The sequence below is a fragment of the Tubulanus polymorphus genome, chromosome 9, assembly GCF_964204645.1.
Source record: "Tubulanus polymorphus chromosome 9, tnTubPoly1.2, whole genome shotgun sequence".
Taxonomy (NCBI): Eukaryota; Metazoa; Nemertea; class Palaeonemertea; order Tubulaniformes; family Tubulanidae; genus Tubulanus; species Tubulanus polymorphus.
In genome coordinates, this window is record NC_134033.1 from 12,686,569 (window position 1) to 12,708,955 (window position 22,387).

General features: G+C 40.3%; 1 protein-coding gene and 1 long non-coding RNA gene across 2 annotated transcripts; both read left to right on the plus strand.

Annotated features, from left to right (window-relative positions):
* The first annotated feature begins 1,950 nt into the window (after positions 1-1,950).
* Positions 1,951-8,417, plus strand: LOC141911145 (uncharacterized). The gene is made up of 3 exons (XR_012619984.1): positions 1,951-2,086; positions 7,319-7,514; positions 7,697-8,417. It is a non-coding gene; the product is annotated as an uncharacterized LOC141911145 (long non-coding RNA).
* Positions 8,418-9,038: 621 nt separating this feature from the next.
* On the plus strand, positions 9,039-21,671 carry LOC141910986 (ecto-NOX disulfide-thiol exchanger 2-like). Its single transcript, XM_074801909.1, has 13 exons — positions 9,039-9,100; positions 10,223-10,302; positions 10,641-10,766; positions 11,686-11,864; positions 12,227-12,329; positions 13,363-13,569; positions 14,348-14,587; positions 15,160-15,372; positions 16,506-16,612; positions 17,930-18,044; positions 18,435-18,658; positions 18,858-19,041; positions 19,648-21,671. The coding sequence occupies exons 2-13, from the start codon at positions 10,272-10,274 to the stop codon at positions 19,851-19,853; spliced, it is 1,935 nt and encodes a 644-aa protein (XP_074658010.1). The 5' UTR covers positions 9,039-9,100; positions 10,223-10,271; the 3' UTR covers positions 19,854-21,671.
* The last annotated feature ends 716 nt before the right edge of the window (positions 21,672-22,387 follow it).

Here is a 22,387-nt window from a genome sequence, read left to right on the forward strand (position 1 = left end):
GCGGCGGCTTCGGAGGAATGGGCGGCGGCGGCTTCGGAGGAATGGGCGGCGGTTTCGGAGGAATGGGTGGCGGAGGTTACGGAGGAATGGGTGGTGGCGGTTTCGGAGGAATTGGCGGAGGAGGTTACAGAGGAATGGGCGGTGGCGGCTTCGGAGGAATGGGCGGCGGTGGTTTCGGAGGAATGGCCGGCGGCGGTTTCGGAGGAATGGGCGGTGGCGGCTTCGGAGGAATGAGAGGTGGAAGCTTCGGAGGAATGGGGGGTGGAAGTTTCGGAGGAATGGGTGGCGGAAGTCTTGGAGGAATGGGCGGTGGTTTGGATCTTGGAAGAGATGAAGGAAGTAATGTTAAGAGTTACTCGTACTCAGTAACGAATGGCGTCGTTCGACAAAGCGGAAATATGTAAAACACATTTGACTCGAGAAAATGAAATATCAGGGGAAAGGAATTTAACTCCCTGGTAATTTATCGATTAATCTATGTTTGAAATATGCATAAAAAATGCAACAAAAGTTCTGTAATAAAATTCACTATGATTTAAAATGATTTTTTGATTTTGTTTGGTTTGATTTCACCGGACAAAAAACGTTAGAATGCAGACAATCCGGCGGGCAGGCCTCCATGGTGACGCAGACGTCCGTGCTCCATCTACTATTACAATAAAAGTCAATGTTAAGTCAAGTTACTTGGAGTAGAAGACAAAACCTGGCACAAGGATGGTTTAGATCTATCTTGGATCATGATTCTTGAATAGATTGTTTATGGCATTTTGAAACTTTAAACCACATCGATTTGCATCGACAGCTGATTGTAACGTCAAAGATTTAATTGTTCTTACGAACTGTTTGTTATCGAGGTACCATCATATCTCATTCGCATGAAATTCATTCAACAAACAATCCATATGTCGTTAATTTAAAGTTGGGTGGGCTTTATTTAATTCATGTACTGAATAACATGTTAGGCCTTGCACGTTTTCAATTTTATATATTGCAGGGCTTGTGGGGTTTGGACATTGAAGTTGTTCTGGTTCACCGCAACTTCATAATCGCTAAGCACATCGTTTAATATGTCTATTTCAACCTGACTTGAGAGCATTCCAGGTGCCCTAGCTCACTCAGTTTTGGTAGTACATACCTGATAAAGGTCTTAGTAAGACCAGAAAGGACTGGCAGTGGACCTAAATCAAAATTTTTTAATCCATTTGAAACTGCATTGAAAGATATCCAAAAAATCTTCACTGAAAGGGGTTCATGAGAGAAAAGAGACTCCATGATTTGAAAGTTTAACAATATGTCTCCATGCCTACCAACTGAAGTTTGGTATGTAGGCATGGAAATATATTGTTAAACTTTCAAATCATGGAGTTATTGGGGTGATAAATTAGTAGTTTGCATAGAGGGAGGGAAGCCAGAGTTCAGGGCAGTGGCTGAAGTGTAAAACAACCTACGTAGATGCTTACGTCGCACACAAGACACTGAATAGAAGATAGGTGAAAGTGACGTGAGTATCTGCGTAGGGTTGCTGGTTATAGCGGCAGCCTTGAGCTCTGGTATGGCTAGGAAGTAAACAAGTAATAAACTCGTGACGTATAACATATGTAGAAGTATACGTCACGAGTAACATGAAATAAGATAAAAAGGGAGGGTCAGCACAGTAAGGGGGAGAGAGATGCTAGAGTGGCGGAGAAGCCTAAAAATACGAGCTGTAGGAAGGAATAAGAATTGTGCGGGAAAATAAAGAAAGAACGTAGACCCACGAGAAGAGTTGTTATTATTCCGGAGTCAGAGGGATATCACTTATCGGATTAATCGGAACCAACAACGACAACACGAGGGGAGAACGCAACGTGGCCCCCACAACAATTGGTTGAGAAACTCAACCCCACAACATTGTTGGAGAACCGAAAGCAACCCCACAACATTGGTGGAGAACCGAAAGCAACCCCACAACAGAGTCACTTCTCTTCATTTAACCCCTTTCAGTGAAGACTTTTTGGATATCCTTCAATACAGTTGCAAATGGATTAAAAAATGATGGTTTAGGCTGACTGCTTGTCCTTTCTGGTCCCACTAAGACATTTATCAGGTATGTACTACTAAAATTGAGCGCGCTAGGCCACTCAGAATGCTCTCAAGTCAGGTTGAAATAGACATTTTTAGATAAGATGCTGACAAACTTGAATGCTCGCTATAATTACGCCCGTCATGGAGAAAGTAGGTCTCTATTTGCAAACTTTTCTATCGTTTCTCAAAACGATTGAGAACTTAATTTTGTATCATTTCGACATCGTTAATAACCGTGTTCTTCATTGTCATTTCTGAACCGTGTTCTTCATTGTTATTTCTACCCCGCTGGTAATGCCGTCGTATGCGAGAAAATGATAATAGAGCGATCTGTTTGTCAGCAGGACTGCACGCATTGTTTAAGCGATTCTGATTGCTGAAGGAATGGAAATGAAATGCTTACCATATGAGTTTGATGCAACGAAAAAAAGGTTGTTTTCCGAAACAGAAAGTCGGAGTTGATAATCTAGTTAAGTGTTTAGAATATAAAATCATATTTGTATTTCCATCAATATTCTTATTGGTATATGAGCCTTGAATTTACGATCAGTTTGTAGTGGTTTGCAAGAATAAAAGTGGATTTTCGCAACGTCCTGATTGAATTCTCTTTTTTTCCGTTATATCGACACTTTCCCAGTAACCAAATCGTTTGGCTAGAGCCCTCTTTTGTTTCCCAAGTAGTCAACAAGCTCTTCTAAGGTTGAAAGTGTCTATGGTGCGAGGGCCTAAAAACCGGCGTCATCTTAGCGAAGTGAATAGTCTTCGATGATATCCTAAATCACGGTCAAAACCAGCAAAGAAGAATATGATTGAATGTTAAATCAAACATCTTTATTTCAGTTTTTCCATTACGTAAAACACAAGAGAAAATGATAATATAATGATTTATTAGTAACTAAATGAACTACTCTTGCCTGCGCACTATCTCTACGTATATATGTTCATCTACTGGACATACTGAATATAGACTCCAATATTAGATGTCTCTCCCTTAGCGTAAACGGAAATATTTTCCCAGGAAAAATGTCCCAATTGGTAAAGTTAGAAAAGAAATATCCCATAACGTGTATAATATGATTGTGCAGTCTAAAGCATCGTGCATTGTTAGGGATTGTCTATAATAGAGCTGACATCCTCTTCCTTGTAACAATGTTTGCTTCAGAATTATGCACGGTTCATTCGTTTTTTCGGCACACGCTCATAAAAGCAAACCTGCTTTGAATCCGTGGTGAATCTGCATTTCAATGTTGGGCAGCAGTCCGCATTCGAATTACATTCTTGAGCTATTCTCCTGCAGCTGGTGGACTTCTGGCAAACTTTTCTCCTATAACGCCTACGACCCATACGCTCACAGGTAATCGTCTCGCCATCCTCTTCACAACAATCGTCGTCCGATTTACACTTTTCGTCAATTTTCTTGCATGACGGCTCCTCATTCAGCTCAACACTCTCGTACAAGCATATTTTTTGCCCACTGTTGAAGGGATTTCCTTGACATGTCAGTTTCCTAGAATTTACGATTTCCTGACAACAATCCGAATCCGATTGACATACAGCCCAACCATTCACGCATTCACGGACATCGGCATTTACGGATACTGCGAAGACCAGCAAACAAAAACTCGCCACGTATACATTCATTTTCTGAAAAAAAAGTTAAACGAATCCTTATTAATTCATTTATTCAAACATACCATGTATCTTTTTCTAATCAAAAAAAAAAAAAATGGTGAACGTATCTATAAGTGATATACGGAACATACGCAGACTCAGTGACTTGAAAAAATTTCAACAAATTTGAAATTGTCCTGTGGTTACATTCTATCTGAAATATCCCCGACCTGGAGCTGAATGCCGACAATAACTGTTCGAATCGGAACCGGAGTCAACTATTGCAAGCTACTCCAGTCAATTACAAAAGGTGATAATTTTTTAGTTTTTTAATGAATATCTTTAGAAAATGTAAAACAATTAAGACCCACGCAAATAGAAAAGAGTCAAAGAAAAAAAAACGTAGAGATTAATGATATCTTACTGAGAATTGTGTGTCGTATGTTCCAGAGGGAATTTCACAACTGCGGTCAATTCCCGTCTGTCTAGACATATATAGGGGTCTTATTGACTACGTCACAGCGGTCGTCAAGCGCAAAATACGTGGCTTGCCAACCAGTGGACAGCTAGTGTGCGATGATTGTTCTACTGGGCCGCACCTAGCAGTTTCAAATGCGGAGCAGGGGGCAGATAAATTGAAAAAGGGCGGTAAAATAAAGTAAAAAACCGATATAAAGATTCTTCTCGTGCCTTGAAAACTCTGCTAGACCTATAACAAAATGCTTGTCGGTCCCAAGTGAATGATTCTTCATTAGCTTTCAATTGGACATAATATTTGTAAAAAGAACCCTTTTCCAAACTTTCATGGGGGGGGGCGAGTGCATTGCTTTTCTTGCGGCGGTAATGTACTAATGCATTCTTTCTGGCCTAGTCATATACACTTACAAAACTCCTCATTTTTCATTTTTTTCATTTCGTTAGAATATTCTAGATCCATCTTGAATCATGATTCTTGAATAAATTGTTTATGGCATTTTGAAACTTTAAACCACATCGATTTGCATCGACAGCTGAATCTAATGTAAAAGGTGTAATTGCCCTTACGAACTGTTATCAAGGTACCATCATATCTAATTCGCATGAAATTCATTCAACGAACAATCCATATATCGTTAATAAGGTTGGGTGGGCTTTAATATATGTACTGAATAACATGTTAGGCCTTGCACATTTTGTCTCGGTCATATATCAATTCAAAACCAAAGAAAAACAAGCCGATCTTGGCAGGCTATTTAAAGAATTTATTGTTTTGCATTTCAATGGCATCGCAGAAGTGCATCGTCCGTTGAAAATGACCGCCATTTGCACTGCACTATATGTTAAACATACGACGGGTTCGTGGACAACAATGAATTTCTATTTGGGATATTCTTAGTTCTCTTTAGAGCTGGCTGCGAAATATCTGATTCGTTCAAACATGATTTGTACGCGCAAAACCAGACAGTAGTCCAGTATGCTTTTCCAGAGGCCCGTGAAAATTTTCTAAAGTGCCATATAAAGTCAGTGTGAAAGATTTTGGTCATTATTTGTCAAAAAATTTGGACACAATTTTCATGTTCTTTTGTCAAATTATTCCGTAAATGTGTTAGTACATAGAGTTACAATGCTTTTCAAAATTTGGACACAATTTTTTTCATGTAAAATCATTCCATAAAAAGTTTTCAATTACTTGTAAATATGTTATTGTCGAATATTGGAGATAAATATTATACATTTAACGTCATAAAAATTATGAGACGTTGTTTAAGACGTTATCAAATCGAAATATATCATATCTAAGAACTGTCCTTTTTCAATAGGAAAGTGTCCATTTTCACTGTGAAAAATATATCCCTCTTTCTTGATATAGAACTGCCCCTGAAATAGCTCGGCACCGGCCTGTTTTCGTACAAACACGTAAAGATATTTTCATAGGTCAGTCAGTTTATGCTGATGAAAATAGACAAAACGGTGGATAAAATAAAGAAAAAATGGCTTTAGACATTTCTGAAATTAATCAGAATAAGCTATCCAATGGTTGATGATAATGACCTGCGGAACGATTAAGCATGTTGGAAAATGATGGGTATTTTCCAGAGCGAAAATGCAATTTTTCGTCTTAAAATCTAAATCCTGACGCGCACTTTTTCAGATTTTCGGACGAAACTTATTTAGTGCGCGGTTTGTTGTTTTTAATTTTCCAGCATCGGCTATTGCAGAGCTGTTTTCTAGTTTTGCGCTGACGATCTCAGCATTCCGGATTACACCAGTTTACGATTGGGATCATAGCCACTTTTTATGGTGGCTGATTCGGGCCATAGTAAAAAATTTTAAATCCTGACTTTTTGAAAACCAAACCAAAAGTTTTCAATTATTTTCAATTTCAATAGACGGGCAGTTTTAAGGTACGAGGTATGACGTGATGAGATCTTAAATGCCCTACTTCCATAATTTCGTATCGGCGCGCATGTTTGACTAGAATAGTACGATCCCGACTAGACCCGCAAAGAACTAGCTGGTTCGCAAGGAGGCGGTTGTGATTTTGGGTACAAACTAGCGCGCGTGACTATTTGAAAATAGTTTTTTTTTCGCGCTGATTTCAAACTTTTGTTTTATTACTAATCTTGTTGACTTTTGATATACTATGTCTCCACCTTTATTAACTCAAAATCCGTAGAAAGAACAACGCTGTTGTTGGTTTAAGATTGGATGAGTTTAAATTTCTGTATCAACGTACACGCAAAGGCCTATGGCCTTTTCATTTTGCCTAGGTTGTGAATTTATTCAAAGACAATTTGCGTAGGGACAAAAAGAAAGGCGATCTCAGCTAGCAAAAAGAATTTATATTTTCTCGCATTTCAATACTGCACGCAACATTGAAGTTCTTGTTTGGATATTCTTAGCTCTTTCTAGCCGCGAGATATCAGATTCGTTCGAACACGATCGAATCCGTGACCAGCTGGCATAGACCTAAAACTGTCCGATTTTGTTTTTGTTCGAATACGTTAAAATATTTCTATAGAACTCTGGGTCAGTCAGTGAACATTTACTTAATAGTCTATGACTATCAAGTAAATGTTGACTGCCTGATGGGGGTATTTAGTGGAATTGTCATTTCTAATAGGATTGATATCGTAAAACTTACATTAACATCCCGTAATACACACACAAAGCGCAATCTGGTACGACCCAAACCTCATCCCCAAAAATTCTTATCGTTACGAAAATCTTTTTTAATATTTTTAGTATCGAGCACAAATTATTTAAAACGTTTGTATTTTAAATGATCACTGATATTTGATATGGTTAACCTTCAATTGATATTCAGTTTCAAGTTTTGTTGTCTTATTTCATTTATTTATTCATTTATTGATTTGCTCCAGAACGTGAAGGTCTATATATAAATGATTAATACATTGTACAAAATGTATCTCATATACAGTTAGTATCGTATACTACTACAACTACAAGATACATGGAATGTACAATGTGAATTTGATAATGAACTATAATCATATTCATTATGATTGTATTGGTTTTAATGTCAAAAATCTTACGTGATAGAAGCAATATTTTCTGAATACCCGATGAAAAATGCAACGGTTAGTCAGTGTGTAAACAGATATTCAGCTTATTTAGTACACGGATTGTTGCTATTTTTCAGGGTTGTTTGGTTCCGAAATAAATAGCGACTATTGCAGAACTGGTCAGGTGTTGGACACTGAAATTTTATTCAAAGGTGTTTCCTGTTCACATAGTCGTAGTTAAACTTCATAACAAACTTGAATAGCTGTATAGCGGTTATATGAAGTCGTCACCGTCACACCATTTCCAGGTTGACATCGGCTAGAAAGACATAGGTATGCGACAACGTAAGACTTCTTAATTTACAAAATGTGGTAAAATGATAATGCAAATTAGTTGTGGATGTTTCTAAATTTTCAACCTCTGTTCGTGAAGTCGAACTTTTTCTCTCATTTTGATAAGGATCAAGGTCTTTATTTTGTATGGTAAATGATATCATTTGTTATTCCTATTTCAGAAAATGAATCTGTTCGTCACGAGCTTTTTACTGATCTTTGTAGTAGCGCATGTCAGCGCGAAGAAGTGTACGGCATCCTTTCGGCCATGCGGTACGGTACGACCATATTTCAATTACGATACCCCGAAGAAACACTGTCTGCCAACGAAATGCCGCACTGAATACGAGTTATGTAATTCGGTTGACGATTGTTGTCCAGCTGATCGTCCTGGGTCGATAGTTAAATGCAAATCAGGTCGTCGCTTAAGCTGGTGTCAGCAATGCAGCAAGATTGAACAACCGTGCGATACAGACTCGGAATGTTGTCCGCACAACGGAAAGGCGGCCATTTGCGTCAAGCATGGGAAGAATGATCGAGAAAGCGGCACCTGTAAGCTGGCTTGCAAGAGTTTGTTTGCGGAGTGCAACGATAACTCGGAGTGCTGTAGCGAGGACTCGGCTGGTAATTCCGTCGTATGCAAGAAAATGTGGGGGGTAACTTCTTGTCAGCCGGACTGCGTTTATACGGGTTGTTCTAGCGATTCCGACTGTTGTAGGTACAAGGGAATGGAAGTACAATGCTTGCCATATGAGTTCAGTGAAACCGACGAAAAGGGTTGCTTTCCGAAAAAGAAAAGCGATTAGACCTAGGCAGAATTGTATATATATGATTTGATCTAGTGCGTAGAATTATAGAGCTGAGCTGTTTGTGATTCCATGTATATAGTCACCACGTTTTTCATTGAACTTGAATTTATATTTAGTTTGTATTTGCAAGAATAAACAGATACAACTATCTGAATGAGTTTTCTTTTTTCTTCATTAAAGTGACTCTTCCCCGGGAACCTCGACGATCAGGTCGGAGCTCAGAAATACTTAAGAGATAGGTCGCCACGCAAAAAATGAAAATCTGCTCAGGCAATTGCAATTACGCAGTGCCGTGCCGAAATATGTCTAGTCTTTGTATAATGAGAAATTGTTTGTTAGTTTTAAGTAAGGAGTCCACTCTGGGTATCCCTTGGATTACTTCACCACCAACGAAGATGAACTACGGTGAGGAGACTTTTTCCAGACGCTGGCACACTAGTCAGGGGTCCGGACCGGGCGTCGCTTGCTAGGTGTCCGGTATCGCTCCCCGAACTCGCTTCCACCAGGGGAACGGCTTTAGCTTAGTGGATGGATTCGAATCCCTTAATGGGTGAAGATGGTCCTGACTATTCAACATTTCACCGCTTGGCCTAGCTTGACCATATCCGCGACCGTATGATCATGCCCGCGCCGTACTAGCCGAATCCGTGAATTCGTTCAAATCGTATATAAAACCCAAATCCGTGAATTCGGATTATCCCCAGCAATTCAAATTAATTAATTGGCTTTAGTTGAATATCACTCAGCTTTTACAAAATCCTCTGATTAAACGTTCGTGTGAGTTTGAGATATTTTAGAATTTTTAGATTTTAAGAGTGATCTAGAGAGGTTTCTGGTTATATCGTCAACCTGCAGTTTGTCAGTCATCAGAGAGTTTTAGTCCAATGCGGAGTAAAAACTGTACCAATTCAATTAAATACTTTATTGTTTGATTTGATCGCATTGGAACTAGGGCCAGACACAGGCTGCCAGGTACTTGAATATACGTGCTTTGGCCTTGTTGGTGTGTTGAAAATGATGAAATTTACCGTAATCTACAATAAAAGGTCCATCTCAATTGAATTATTCACAGAAAGTAGCTTTTTTGCCCGCTTTTTTTTACAAATGCACGCCCCGGCTCTCGTCTCTGTCTTACACAGAAAGGCAGGAAACGCTCCTATCCCCGTAATGATTAAATCTACCCGCAAATACTGAGACAGCTATCGTCATAGCAACCCTGAAGAGACATTCGGTTATATCCGACAGAGCGTTCGTGCCACGCCATCTGTAGTCGGTAACCTGTCTGTGGTTTAGTTTCACGATCGGATATTTTCACTAAGCCCATCCGATTATAAAAAGCTTACCACCAACGATTAGGTAACTAACTACGCCATCTGGTGCCTGGTGGTCATACTTCCTGCAAATTTTTAGAAATCAATTTTGTTGTCAGCTATATATTGCATAACGATGATAAAAACAGTGTCAATGTTTTCTAGAAAGCATCTAGAATAGAATTTCTGGGCGCTCCTCATATTTCAGGATGATAATTGATAGGCTACTTCTGAACGAACTTCGGCAATCGTCAGTAGCATTCAGCTGTCCGGATGCTTGTGGGTAGATTTAACCATTACAGAGATAGGTGGAGAGTTTCCTGCCTTCGTTATTAGTATAAAGAGACAAGGGTGGCCTGTTGTATCATCGGAGAAGTAGGAATAATAACATATCGCTGTTGGTGAACGACATGTTTTTCAGTAGAGTCCCAACAGTAGTCTGAATACCAGTCGTTGTTACGGATTCCCTACAACCCCATGTTGTTTGGGGAACGACTGCTAGGTACTAGACTATCCCAACAGTAGCGTTTTAACGAACTTTTACCGTATTTCATTCAAGCTTATGATTTTTTCTTAATTCCATTTGCAGATTTAATGATTCGTCATTGTCTTTGTGGATTTGGTAGTGATTGAGTGAGATGTCTGCGCCATATTTCATGGGAATGCAAGGTAAGAATTGACTAGTTTAAATCGGGGTCTAGATGTATGGCAAAACATTTATTATAAAAATCTTAACTCTTTAATTGGGGTACTACCCCAATTAAAGAGTTACCTTTATAAATGGGGTACCTGCACGCACTAGATGTCTTAACAATACACTCAGTTATACATTTAGTGAAAATTAGTCGATTTTCAATGAAAATTAGTTGATTTTCAATGAACTTTGAACTAGACTTTTATGCTCCTGAATGATCGTTATTTAACTGGGCCCCGCGATTTCTCATGGGTTCAGAGAAAGTCGGAACGGTAGGCCTATAAATGTAAGTTTTTTCATCTTTCGTCGACAGGTTGTTTAGGAGGTATGGTGAATGTACCTCCACCCCCGATACCTCCGAACATCGATCCGGCCTATAACAATCAGCCTCTTCAATTCAACGCATCGTCTTCAACCTCGAATACCGATGATTCGGACAGTAAGTGATATTCAATTCCATCAGAATCGCGGAAGGGAGGAATTTGTGAATGTTATTGACCATGCGTCTATATCAATACATGATTCATGAAATAATGAACTAGTTGTGGCAACAAACGCAGGGTTTCCAGCGGTCCTTCCAACTCCTTCCAAGTCCTTCCAAGTCCTTCTTTTGGGAGAGGTTTAAACTAACATCATCTTTGTCCTTCTTTTTGACTCTAAGTCCTTCCTTTTCATAAAAAGTCCTTCCAAATTTGATTTTTATGTACTTTTCACGTGAAATTTTATCTGGAATTCGACTGTTGAAAAGTACTTTATTGCTCCTGGTAATTCAATTGTCAGTAAGATTGAATATTAATTGAAAGTGTTGTGGAATTACCCTGAAATGTATGACTGGTCTACATGACTAAAAAGAATTTGCAAAAATGCTCCCTTAAATGGGCCCTCATTTTACTGGAAAGTACTTCTTTCACAGTCAAGTCCCTCTTTTTGGGTCTAAAATTGCAGAAAAAGTCCTTGTTTGTACTTCTCTTTACCCTAGCCTTACCACTGGAAACCCTGATAAACATTCCTTGGGATTTTTTGTTAAAACATGGAAAACTCAGGGAATTTTCCTGGAAAGTAGTCTGAATGGTGTCTATTTTTAGTCGTGTATTTCCAATTCATTTTTCTAAGTGTAAGTTGGCATGTGGATTGCTGTTCCTTAACGGGAATTTATTCATTTGAAAACCCGCTCTAAGGCGTGATGTGCGTAAAGTGAAGTGACAAATTTTTACCCGTAATTTTTACCCCATAGATGAGAACCAGTACGCAATTTTTGATTGGCCCCTTTTAGTTATAGTCCTGAATAGCCTGAATAGTACCTATTTCTCATTTGAAAAAGAATTTTTGAAAAGCAGTTTTTCGTTGTTATTCAACAGACATGTATATATCGAATAGTCCCGGGCCGAGCGGGGCTACAACGGAAAGTTCACCGCCCCAGGGACCTCCGCCGCAGATGATGCCGAACATGATGGGTATGTCCAGTTTCGGGCCGATGATCAGCGATCCGTCGATGATGAATCAAATGATGATGGGACCAGCGATGGGTTACGGACAGGTGATTACGAATTGATTAACATATAATTTAAAACTTTGATTTTGAGGTACTTGCTGCTGCGGTAAGTGAGGATCCACTAGGTGTTGCTAGTGTATCGTAGCATAACAACTACTGCCTTGAAGCAAGTGAGGATTCTGCCAAGTTCGCTAGATTTGGTCTATCGTACTTCAATTTCTTCTTTATATTATATCATTGAGAACCTAACAATGTTACTGTGGTAAGTGAGGATTTGCAAGTCGTTAACTCGCTCTTCCAGGCTTCAATTTCTCCTAGATTCCTATCTATCAACTAAAGATTTAAACCATATAAGAATGGTATAGAGTAGATTTTAGCCATCCATGTATTTTTCTGTTTATTTTCAGTTCCCGGGGTATATTCCTAGTCAGCACCCGATAACCGACTACCAGCAACAAATGCGCGAGCCTCTCAGAGTGAAAGGAGCCGTTCTTATGCCTCCTCCTTCCGGTTAGTATTATTCTATTCCTTTCTAAGTTTCGTAGGATTAAAATAGTTGACATCTTCGTTAATGATCCTTGGGGTAAACTTCTGAATAGTGGTTACGTAAGATCTTAGCTCTAAAGGTGTTTGTTATATCAGTGTTGCCACTTCTCCGGATTTCTCCGGAATTCCGGATTTTAAAAAAATCCAATTTCATTTTCGGGAGAAGTCAAGTAACCACAAAAGAAAACATCGCGAAAAAAATAAAATCAATTCGGGATTCGACCCTAAACATCAAAACGTGACGGCTCGGTAGCGGGTTCGAAAAAGCCGTATTGTGCTGCCACGTAGTGGCAACAACCCCGCAGTACATGATAAAACCAAGATGACGCGACGATCGGAAAAGCGACTGACGCTTCGTTTGTTTTTTGGCTCTGGTTTATGTATGAGGTGTATTTGACGGAACCAATCGCTATTTGAAAAAAAGATCTATAGGCGGTAATGAAAGTGAGGCCTATTACGCGTATTGCGCCAGAACGCATCTCCTGGCGTTCTAATTTTAAAAATTTTTTTGGGGGAGGGCCCCAGACCCCCGACTTATTTTCCGGATTTTTAGCTTCACATAAGTGGCAACTCTGTTATATGCATCCTTGGAGTAATGGTATGAATATCTCCCCCCAGTGGGTAATGCTTCCGATTGTAGATATGGGAAGGTGGTTGAAAATCAAATTCTTTTTCATGCCCGAATGGCCATAAAAATGCATATTTCAGAAAATGGCAAATTTGAGTACTGCGGTAGTTAATGTACTGCCATTGTGGTTTACCACGCAGTGCAGTGTATTCTCGCTTTGTTTTGACAAATGCTGCCATCTATCAATACAGATTTAAACTAATTCGTGATTACATGTATAGACACTGTATAGGTTGGGTGGATTATTCAGGTGCTGCCATCATTTAAAATAGATTTCTATAGATTTTGATAAACAATTGTATATATATATATACTCCGTGCTGCGAGTTGTAACATACAGTGAAAGGGTTAAACGTTGTATTTCTAAAGGAGCGCCGCCGCGTACGACCAGAGAACGACCGCCGGGTTGTCGGACGATATTCGTCGGCGGTATTCCCGAGGACGCCACCGAGGATCATCTACGCGAGATATTCAACACGTGCGGCCCGATCAACAGTCTGAGATTGAGCAAGAAGAACTTCGCGCACATACGATTCATGTCCGAGGAGTTTATTGATCGGTGTTTGGTTTATTCCGGTGAGTACTGACCTGTGTCGGTTCTTACAGGGTTCCTACGACACCTCGACTACTTAAAAACTCCTTCTAAATGGAAATGCTTTTAAGGCGGGCATAGGTCGGCCTTGCGACCGCCAGCGACAATCGCGTCGCAACGACTCACCGACCTACGCTACCTTGCGACTGCCAGCGACGGGTTGCGACTGCCAGCGACGCCAGTCGCAATGAGTCGCACATGTTCTACTTTCTGCAATGCGACGCGACCGTCGCAACCGACCTGCATGCTGTTGCGACTGGCAACAACTAGTCGCATTCAGTCGCTGACAATCGCATTGCAACCGACTTGCGCGGCCAGTTGTGACGCAATGCGACGATCGCGTCGCAACGTCGACCTACGCCCGGCTTTAAATGTGCTTGAAACTGTTTTGATTTTAGCAAATCCCTTAAACTCCTTTAAAACTCCTTCAATTTTGAGAAATGGGCAATAGAAAGTTTTTTCTAGTTTTTAGTTGTACAGTAAGCTATGTCTAAATCAGTATAAGGATTTGCTTTGACCCTTCATTTACCAAACTAGAAACCGCGTTTAGGAACCATAAGAATAAGAATTTGCTCCTATTTGCGAAAGCACCAACTTACTGAGATGAACAGTACTGATATAGGAGGAGTCTACAGTAATTGGGATATGAAAGTGATACAGACGCTTCCTCGAGATTTGACATTTAAACCTCATAGAAAACTCCTTATGCAAGAATGACTGCTCTGTAGGGACCTTGAATCTGTTTTTTTTTTTGCGTTAAAGGTTGGAGATTAAAGGTTGGTGAAGATGCGGAGGAGACTCGTGTGAACACTGGTCGTATTCACGTCGATTACGCGCAGGCTCGAGACGACCAGTACGAGTGGGAGTGCAACCAGAGGGCGCTCGCTCGCGAATACCGCCACTTTCAACGAATCGAAGAGGAGCGCCTGCGTCCGCCGAGTCCTCCGCCGATTATTCACTTCTCCGACCACGAGGCGTTACAGTTACAAGATAAACTGAAAGGTATGTCGAGTAAGGAGTGCAGCTGAGTTATCCCCATGTATTTGTTGATGATACTTATTCAACCTTTGCTGTTGGAGATGAATAACAACACATTTCTGAAAAATTCTTCCCCCTTGTGAATTACGGATATGCCACTTTATTGCACCTACTCCTCAGTGCGGTGTATAAGAGATTTAGTGCTTTATTTTCAACCCTGCAGCGGGGTGTATAACTGATGTGCCCCTTTAATGCATTAACCCATGTTACCGTTATTGCACCTATCCCATAGTGCAGTGTAAAGAGAATGTTCCACTATATTGTGTCTATCCCGCAATGCAGTGTATGATTATTATACACTATTATTTTGCTTGACATGACTCCTGGAATTTTGTATTTTTCTCCTGGAAAAGTCCTGGAGTTCCAGTTGTCCTGAAGTGTACGAACCCTGTAATAAATTTACCACTATTGTGTCTACCCGTGTCATGCAGTCTGTAGTAACAGACTTTCCATTCAGGACACGGAACAACAATAGCAATTGTTTACCATCCGCGATCTGAATCCGTATTCGAGCGTTCATCTCAATGTTTTTGCAGACGACGAGATATTCCCGAAAGCGACGCAGGTTCTCGTCACGTGGTTAGAACGCGGAGACTGTAAAAGTCGAACGGCGAACGTGTTCTACAGTCTGATACAGACGACCAATTCTCACGTGCGACGTTTGATGAACGAGAAAACGACGCACGACGACGAACTGAATGCGATGAAGGATAAATTCCGCCAGCGCATGGAGGGATTACTACGACAATGTACGTACCCCTTCCCCTATGTCTGTATAGGCAATTTCTTTCATTAGGTTTTTTCCCCGGGTTTGTTAGGGGTATCGAAAGCGAGAAATCTTTTGCAAGGCCGTAAATAGCGTTGGATTTCGGAGAAAGCCATGGAAATGAAACAAGGGTAGTCAAAACGGAAGGAGGTGGTGGGCGCAAACAAATTTTCTATCAGTATGACCCTACAGAATGTAACGCTCCCTGCCTTGTCCTGTATATACAGTAATGTTAAATCGGGAATCCTGATGTGGGATTAAGTTCACCAGTTCTGAATGATCCAGATTTAGCAGGGTTTACTGATCTGGGGCCGTATGCATAGTGATGGCTTAGACTTAAGACTATAGTCTTAAGACCAACTTACTAGTAGTTCTATAGCCAATCTAACAACTTAAGACCAGTCTTAAGATTTAAGACCACTTTTGGACTTAAGTGACAACTGTGTAACTGGCCCCCTGTAGCCCAATCCCTCAGATGCTCTACATCTCGCCAACCTTGAAGTTTAGACGGTAGAAATTGATGTTAATACGGTATAGTTACATAATGCCTGAACGTTGATCGTGATGTAATTTGATACCGAGTCAATTTGTACCGGTGCCAGGTAAATAAATTAAAAACATACTACAATGGAACCTCGTTATAACGTGGAACAGGAACCCAGTTTTAACTGACAGTTGGCTGTGTCCGGTATGAGATCAATACGATTGTCTCTTCGGACCCAGTTTCGCGAAAAAGTTAAATTCAAATTTTTGGTTGAATTGCTATTGGTTAATAATGATACGTATTATAAATGATGATAATTTATTTCCACAATAAATTACAACGTGTCACAAAGAGATATACAAAAACATATTAACGGTACTTCATGTTTTTAATGAGGCCAACAATTCAAACTCAACCGTTTTAAACTGAAACTTTTTCATGAAACTCTGGGATCGAAATGCAAGGTTAGAACGTGTAATATCCAGGTAGTTTTAACGAGGTTCCGCCGGAAAAATAAATGAAGGAGTTTAAAAAAGATTCGCGAAGCCATTTACTCATTAACAATCTATCCCCCTACCTGCACGAGGGACGCGTATAGTGAAAACCGAAAATTTGTGTCTTAATTTTCAAAGTCGATCAGATCGAGAAAGTATTCGTCGCTGCCACTAAACAGAAGGCGTGGGATCACTTCTCAAAGGCCCAACGCAAGAATCTTCTCTTGTGGAAGAACCAATCGGAGGTGAGTGAGAGTATTGTACAGTCAAAGAACCCCGGTACAATGATTCAGTTTCATGGCGACCAGTAGAATTTATTTTGCTAACCCTCATTGTTCCCGCAGTACCAGGAAATTGGGAAAATTTCATTAGCTGTGGGCACTATAAACATCGGTATAATTGAGATGTTCCTTTAAGAATCGTACCGGGGTTTGTTTGACTGTATGTGTTTATTACCTATTCCTAGTAAACCTGCATCCTGAGTCCGAGCTCACTGATGTTGAAGCTCACAGGAATATCGACTTTTTTCTGTGCAAATTTGAGCCGTCTAGTAGAGGACTTGGCCTAACACATACACCCCCAAACCCACTGAAATCCCCGGAGAGAGAAGTGCGATAGCTGGTATGAAATATAACGTTGCTGAAAAGTCGAAAGGTATACCTACCAAGATATGTCAAGCTAACCATTGGTTATATGTTGTGTCCTGTACCTTGCCTTTCTTGAAATATGAGATCAAAATGTCGGTATGAAAATATGGGAAATCAAAGGTATATCTTGAAAAATTGGATTGTGATTTCGCGCAACCGATAAAAAATGTTTGGACAGGCGAAATACAGATGATTTGTAAAGGTAAGCGCTGGATTGAAGAACTGGATTACCGTAGGTACCAGCATTGCTGGATATCTTTTTGCCGATGATGATATGGTATCGTATATATACCTAAGACAAAATACTCAATAAAATGAAAATTCGGTATCGTTTTCAAGAGGTAAGCTGAAAAAAACCTAAATTTTGACAGGGTGGCCACTTACCCGTACCTGGAAATCAGGGAATTTTCTTTTGATTGAAAAGTGAGGAAATAAAGGATTTTGTAAAAAAAAAAGCTAAGAATCAGGGAAAGTCAGGGAAATAGGTTGAGGTTGAGATTGCTATATCATGCGTAAAATCCGACAGTTTTGTCTATGTCAATTTTGACAATTGTATTAATTGATTCGATTCTTAGCAGATCAAGTCAAGGATAACAACATAGGGAGGTCAGGTACCAGTAAAATACAAATCAAACGAAAGCGGCCACCCTGTTTGATGATTAATTGTTCATAGAAATCGGTGAAAGTCTTTTTTTGCCTTGTCTCTCATTGAGATGATCTGGATTAAGCAGCGTCTGCTGTTTTACTGAGTAACTAAAAGATATGTAAGAAAGGGTTGAATAGACTTAAGATTTCAGGTATAACTCGAATTGTTTTGGGGGAGGGATTATTGCACAACTCTGTTTGTACTTTTTGCATGCACGGATATTGAATTCAACTTGATGCCGAAACGTTTCGGTTTGATTTATTTTTCAGGATATCCGGAAACAGTCGTTGGAAGATTTTCTGAACGAGCGCAACGAAGATAACATGGATCTCTCCGATTCAGAAGACGAACCGGTGAAGAAAAAACAACGCCCCGATAGCACAGGTGAGACTTATACTTAGCACTGCAAGTCGAGTTGATCGGATCTGACTTGAACGGAGTCTGCTGTAATGATCAAAGCAGCATGCAACCACATTCCACACATTCACCATTGAAGTCTGTAGTCCATCAATTTTTTGAAAGTTTGAAAATAAAAAGACCTTTATCTGATATTTGTTGTAATTTATTTTCAATTAAAAATGTCTTTGCTGCAGAAGTACGAACACATTTGAAACCTGGGTGATTGAAAATTTGAAAAACATTGATAATTTATCATATGTCAGAATCATTGCAGGGCAAGGCTGCGTAGTGGCATAAATGAAAATCTGTAATCGTCTAGTACAACACAATGTGATATGCATCTTTTATTTGTATTTTTTTTTTCATCCCCGCTAGTCGGAAGCAGTAATGTGAGTCACTTACGCGAGGAGAATGATTCGCTCAAGTGTCAACTGGAGGCGTACAAGAACGAGATCGACCACGTGAAACAGGAGGGCCGCGCGAACGTCGCCGAGAAGGAAAGCCAACTGAAACTACTGCAACAAGCTCTACAGAATACTCAACAACAACTACTCTCGTCGAGAACTCAAAAACTACAAGACGACGATGAAATCAAGCAGGTGCGTGGCGACATAACCATTTGCTTAATCTGGATCAGCTTGCTCCAGAGCATAACCGTATTGTAGTTGGCCTGAACCCTGTTTAATTCGACTTGCTCAACTACTGAATAGGACATCTAAGACAAACAACTACTCAATTTACTCAATAAGGTTGAGTCTTCTGTAGCTATTTCTTGAACTGTGTGTTTTTTTTCTCTAGCTCCGTCAGAAACTGGCGAGTACGAACGAATCATCGTCAAAAACGTTGAGGGGAACTCGGGAAGACATCGACCGCGCTAATGAACCGACGACTTCTGAATCCAATCAAGGCGTGCACGCAGTCAGTACGTCTGTGTCTGATTCAGACATGACGCCTCTGAACAGTCGGCAAGCGAAATTAATCGGTAATTATTCAAAATTGATAGCTGTTGTTGAAGTTCGTACATAACCTGCCTTCATGTACACCGACATAGGATGTGTCTACTAGGACAGGGGTTTATACTGTGACAGAGTCTCATGATGTCATCAGGTTCGAATCCCTGTGAGGGAGTATGTATCTGAGGCATACCATGGCAGAATCTCATGATATGATCAGGTTTGAATCCCTGCTGAGGGAGGATGTTTCTACCAGGGCATGGGTTTTGCAGAGTTTCATGTTGACATCAGGTTCAAATCTCTGCTGAAGGAGTTTGTGTGTACTGGGTCATTGGTTTTTACTGCTACTAGGTCTAATGATGCCATAGGGTTCAAATCTGTGCGAGGAAAACAAACTGAAATGGGGTCATTCATTTATTACGTACGTGTTAGGGGAGGGGGAGGGGTCAGTGCAATTGCGTACTGTAATGCTAAATGTATATGAAAAAAAGGCCGATTTTGCCTACAGAGGGGGAGGGAGGGTTGAAAAATTCAAATTTTATGCATATGTGATAAATGAATGATCCCAATATTGAAAAATCGAATCTTTTGAAAGTAACTACAACATTCCTTCTTCTGTTTGTTTGAATTTTCAGGTGTGATATCGACGTTTTTGCACGTGCACCCGTTCGGAGCGAGCACCGATTACATCTGTTCGTATTTGAGTCGTTTGAATTTGGCGATGATTCGCGCGAGCGAAATCGAAGATCTGCTCGAACGTCTGCCGTCGGTGTTCCGTCGCGATACGCACGGCGTCGGCGCCTCCATCGAGAAACGTTGGGTGTTCACCGCGTTGAATTGAGTCCATCCATCGTACCATCGTTTGTAGCCCTTTACCGAGTGTGCTGTTTAAGTATCCCATTTCTTGCATTTGTTAATTGATGTTGACCCAGGTGAGGTCCTGAACTCGTGTGAAGCCTGGACAATACGTATTTGAAAGTTTATGGATGAAATGTCAAAAGTCTGGCATTCTTAGTTCTTTTTCAAATAAAAATTGACCTGGGTGAGGTCCTGAACTCATGTGACGCCTGAACTGGACGATCGCTATTTGAAAGTGTGGCGATGAAATGTCTAATGTCTGGTGTTTTTGTGAAGTCAACCTCGTTATAAGAAACTTCAGGTGACCAGACAATGTGGTCGTTGAAACCGATTGTGTTTAATATCCAAGATGAATTATGAAGATCGTTCTATTTGGGACAAAATTCTAGGTTTGTAAAAACCGATGAATCGCCACATCCGACTTCGGTTCCACTGTATGAAGTGTGGATGTTTCTCCGTAGACTGGATTCACCCACGATCAGCCATTCACCACTGGAGTCTGAAAGTGTGGGGTTTTGGAGGCGTGCTGATTCGACGTCTAATCTCTGGTGTTCGTAAAGTAAATTTTGTTTATTTTCAATAAAGAAATGTCTCGGATCCTGAGCTCATGAACACGTATGAAGTCTGGACTATCAGATATTGGCAGAATGGTGATAAAGTATTATTGAATAAGGGGTGGAATCCAGGTAGAATGATACCAATAGGTAGCGCAGAGTTTCAGTTGAGCCAATCACTTTTTTAAAGAGTCTATAAAAACGTCTGGTGTTTGTAATTCATTTTCACTTTGAAAATTCGGGTCAAGTCAGTGCTAGAGCATTTTCATATTAGTTATTTTCAATACTGCATAGTAAATTTCAAACATGTATGAGATGAACAAACAGAGCCTAAAAACGCTCGATCAGAATGCATGAAAATGTGTGACTTATTTCTCAAAATTTATTTGTGGTATGACCAGCAGAGCACCCCTACTTTGAGGATCATGGATCCACCCTTAGTCTTGAACATGAATGTGAGGTCTGAACGATTGCTTTTCAAAAGTGTACGTATAATTGGTTTAGACTATTACGAAACGTCTAGCGTTTTCATACTGTGCTTAAAATGCTTTTAGTTCGAATTTATCGTTCAAAGTTTGAACTTTTTTTTTTCATTTAAAAAACTAGTCAAATGTTATGTTGTTATATAATGTATTATTGTGTACGAGTGATGTGATACTGATATGCAAATGGTTTAAATTCTATAGTAGACGCCACATTACTATCATCCTCCCTCTGCAGGGACTCGAACCTGATGGCATCGCTACACTCAGCCACGGCACGAACCCCTGCATCAGTAGACCGGGTGCGCAGGTACATGCGCAGCTTTCCGAACGAAAACTGGCGGCACCAATCAGATTGCTCGTTGTATAATCGTAGAGGCAAATTTCAAGGAAGGACTATAAATGGGAAAACCGGGCTAAAATAAAACGGGATTTCTGATTGGCTAAAAATCACATCATCTGAACTGCGCATGTATCTGCGCACACGGTCGATTATGGCAGGGTTTCGTGCCGTGGCAATCTCCATGCCATCAGGTTCGAATCCCTGCCGGGGGAGGATGCATTACTATGTAGTTATTAGTATAATGGATAAACTGAAGTCACGATTTACAGATTTGTGAAGGAATCGGTACTAAACAAATAGGAGTCTATTGTAGGCCTATATTAGAAATAGATTTCTTATTCATTTGTGTATCTTTCATATTTTGTTTATATCGATGTTTTTGTTATAAAACTATTGCTTATTTTCGGTGTAAATAAATAAACATGTGTATATTATGATATCTGAGACGAAAATCTATTTTCACGTTCAACTGTTTTTCATTTCTGGACGTCATCGACCGAAACGTTGACAACCTCAACAATCAATGATCGACAACGAAAACCAATTGAGAGACTCGTCCTTTGTAGGTTTGTGACTCTAGGGGGAGCTGTGGCAAACATGCATGCTGCATCGTGCAACTATCATCCTCCCCCGGCAGGGATTCGAACCTGATGGCATCGAGATTGCCACGGCACGAAACCCTGCCATAATCGACCGTGTGCGCAGATACATGCGCAGTTCAGATGATGTGATTTTTAGCCAATCAGAAATCCTAATTTCCTAAATCAGAAATCCTAAATTTATTTAGCCCGGGTTTTCCCATTTATAGTTCTTCCTTGAAATTTGCCTCAACGATTATACAACGAGCAATCTGATTGGTGCCGCCAGTTTTCGTTCGGAAAGCTGCGCATGTACCTGCGCACCCGGTCTACTGATAAAGGGGTTCGTGCCGTGGCTGAGTGTAGCGATGCCATCAGGTTCGAGTCCCTGCAGAGGGAGGATGTGCAACTATACGCACCATTTAAAAACGACCTTTCATCGTCCTTGACAAATCTATTTAAATATAAAGGAATTCTTCTGTTCCTATTACATCTTCATCGAGATTGAGGATCTTACAAGCGGAAAAGTATGATTTTATTTATTCAAGTATTCCCATATC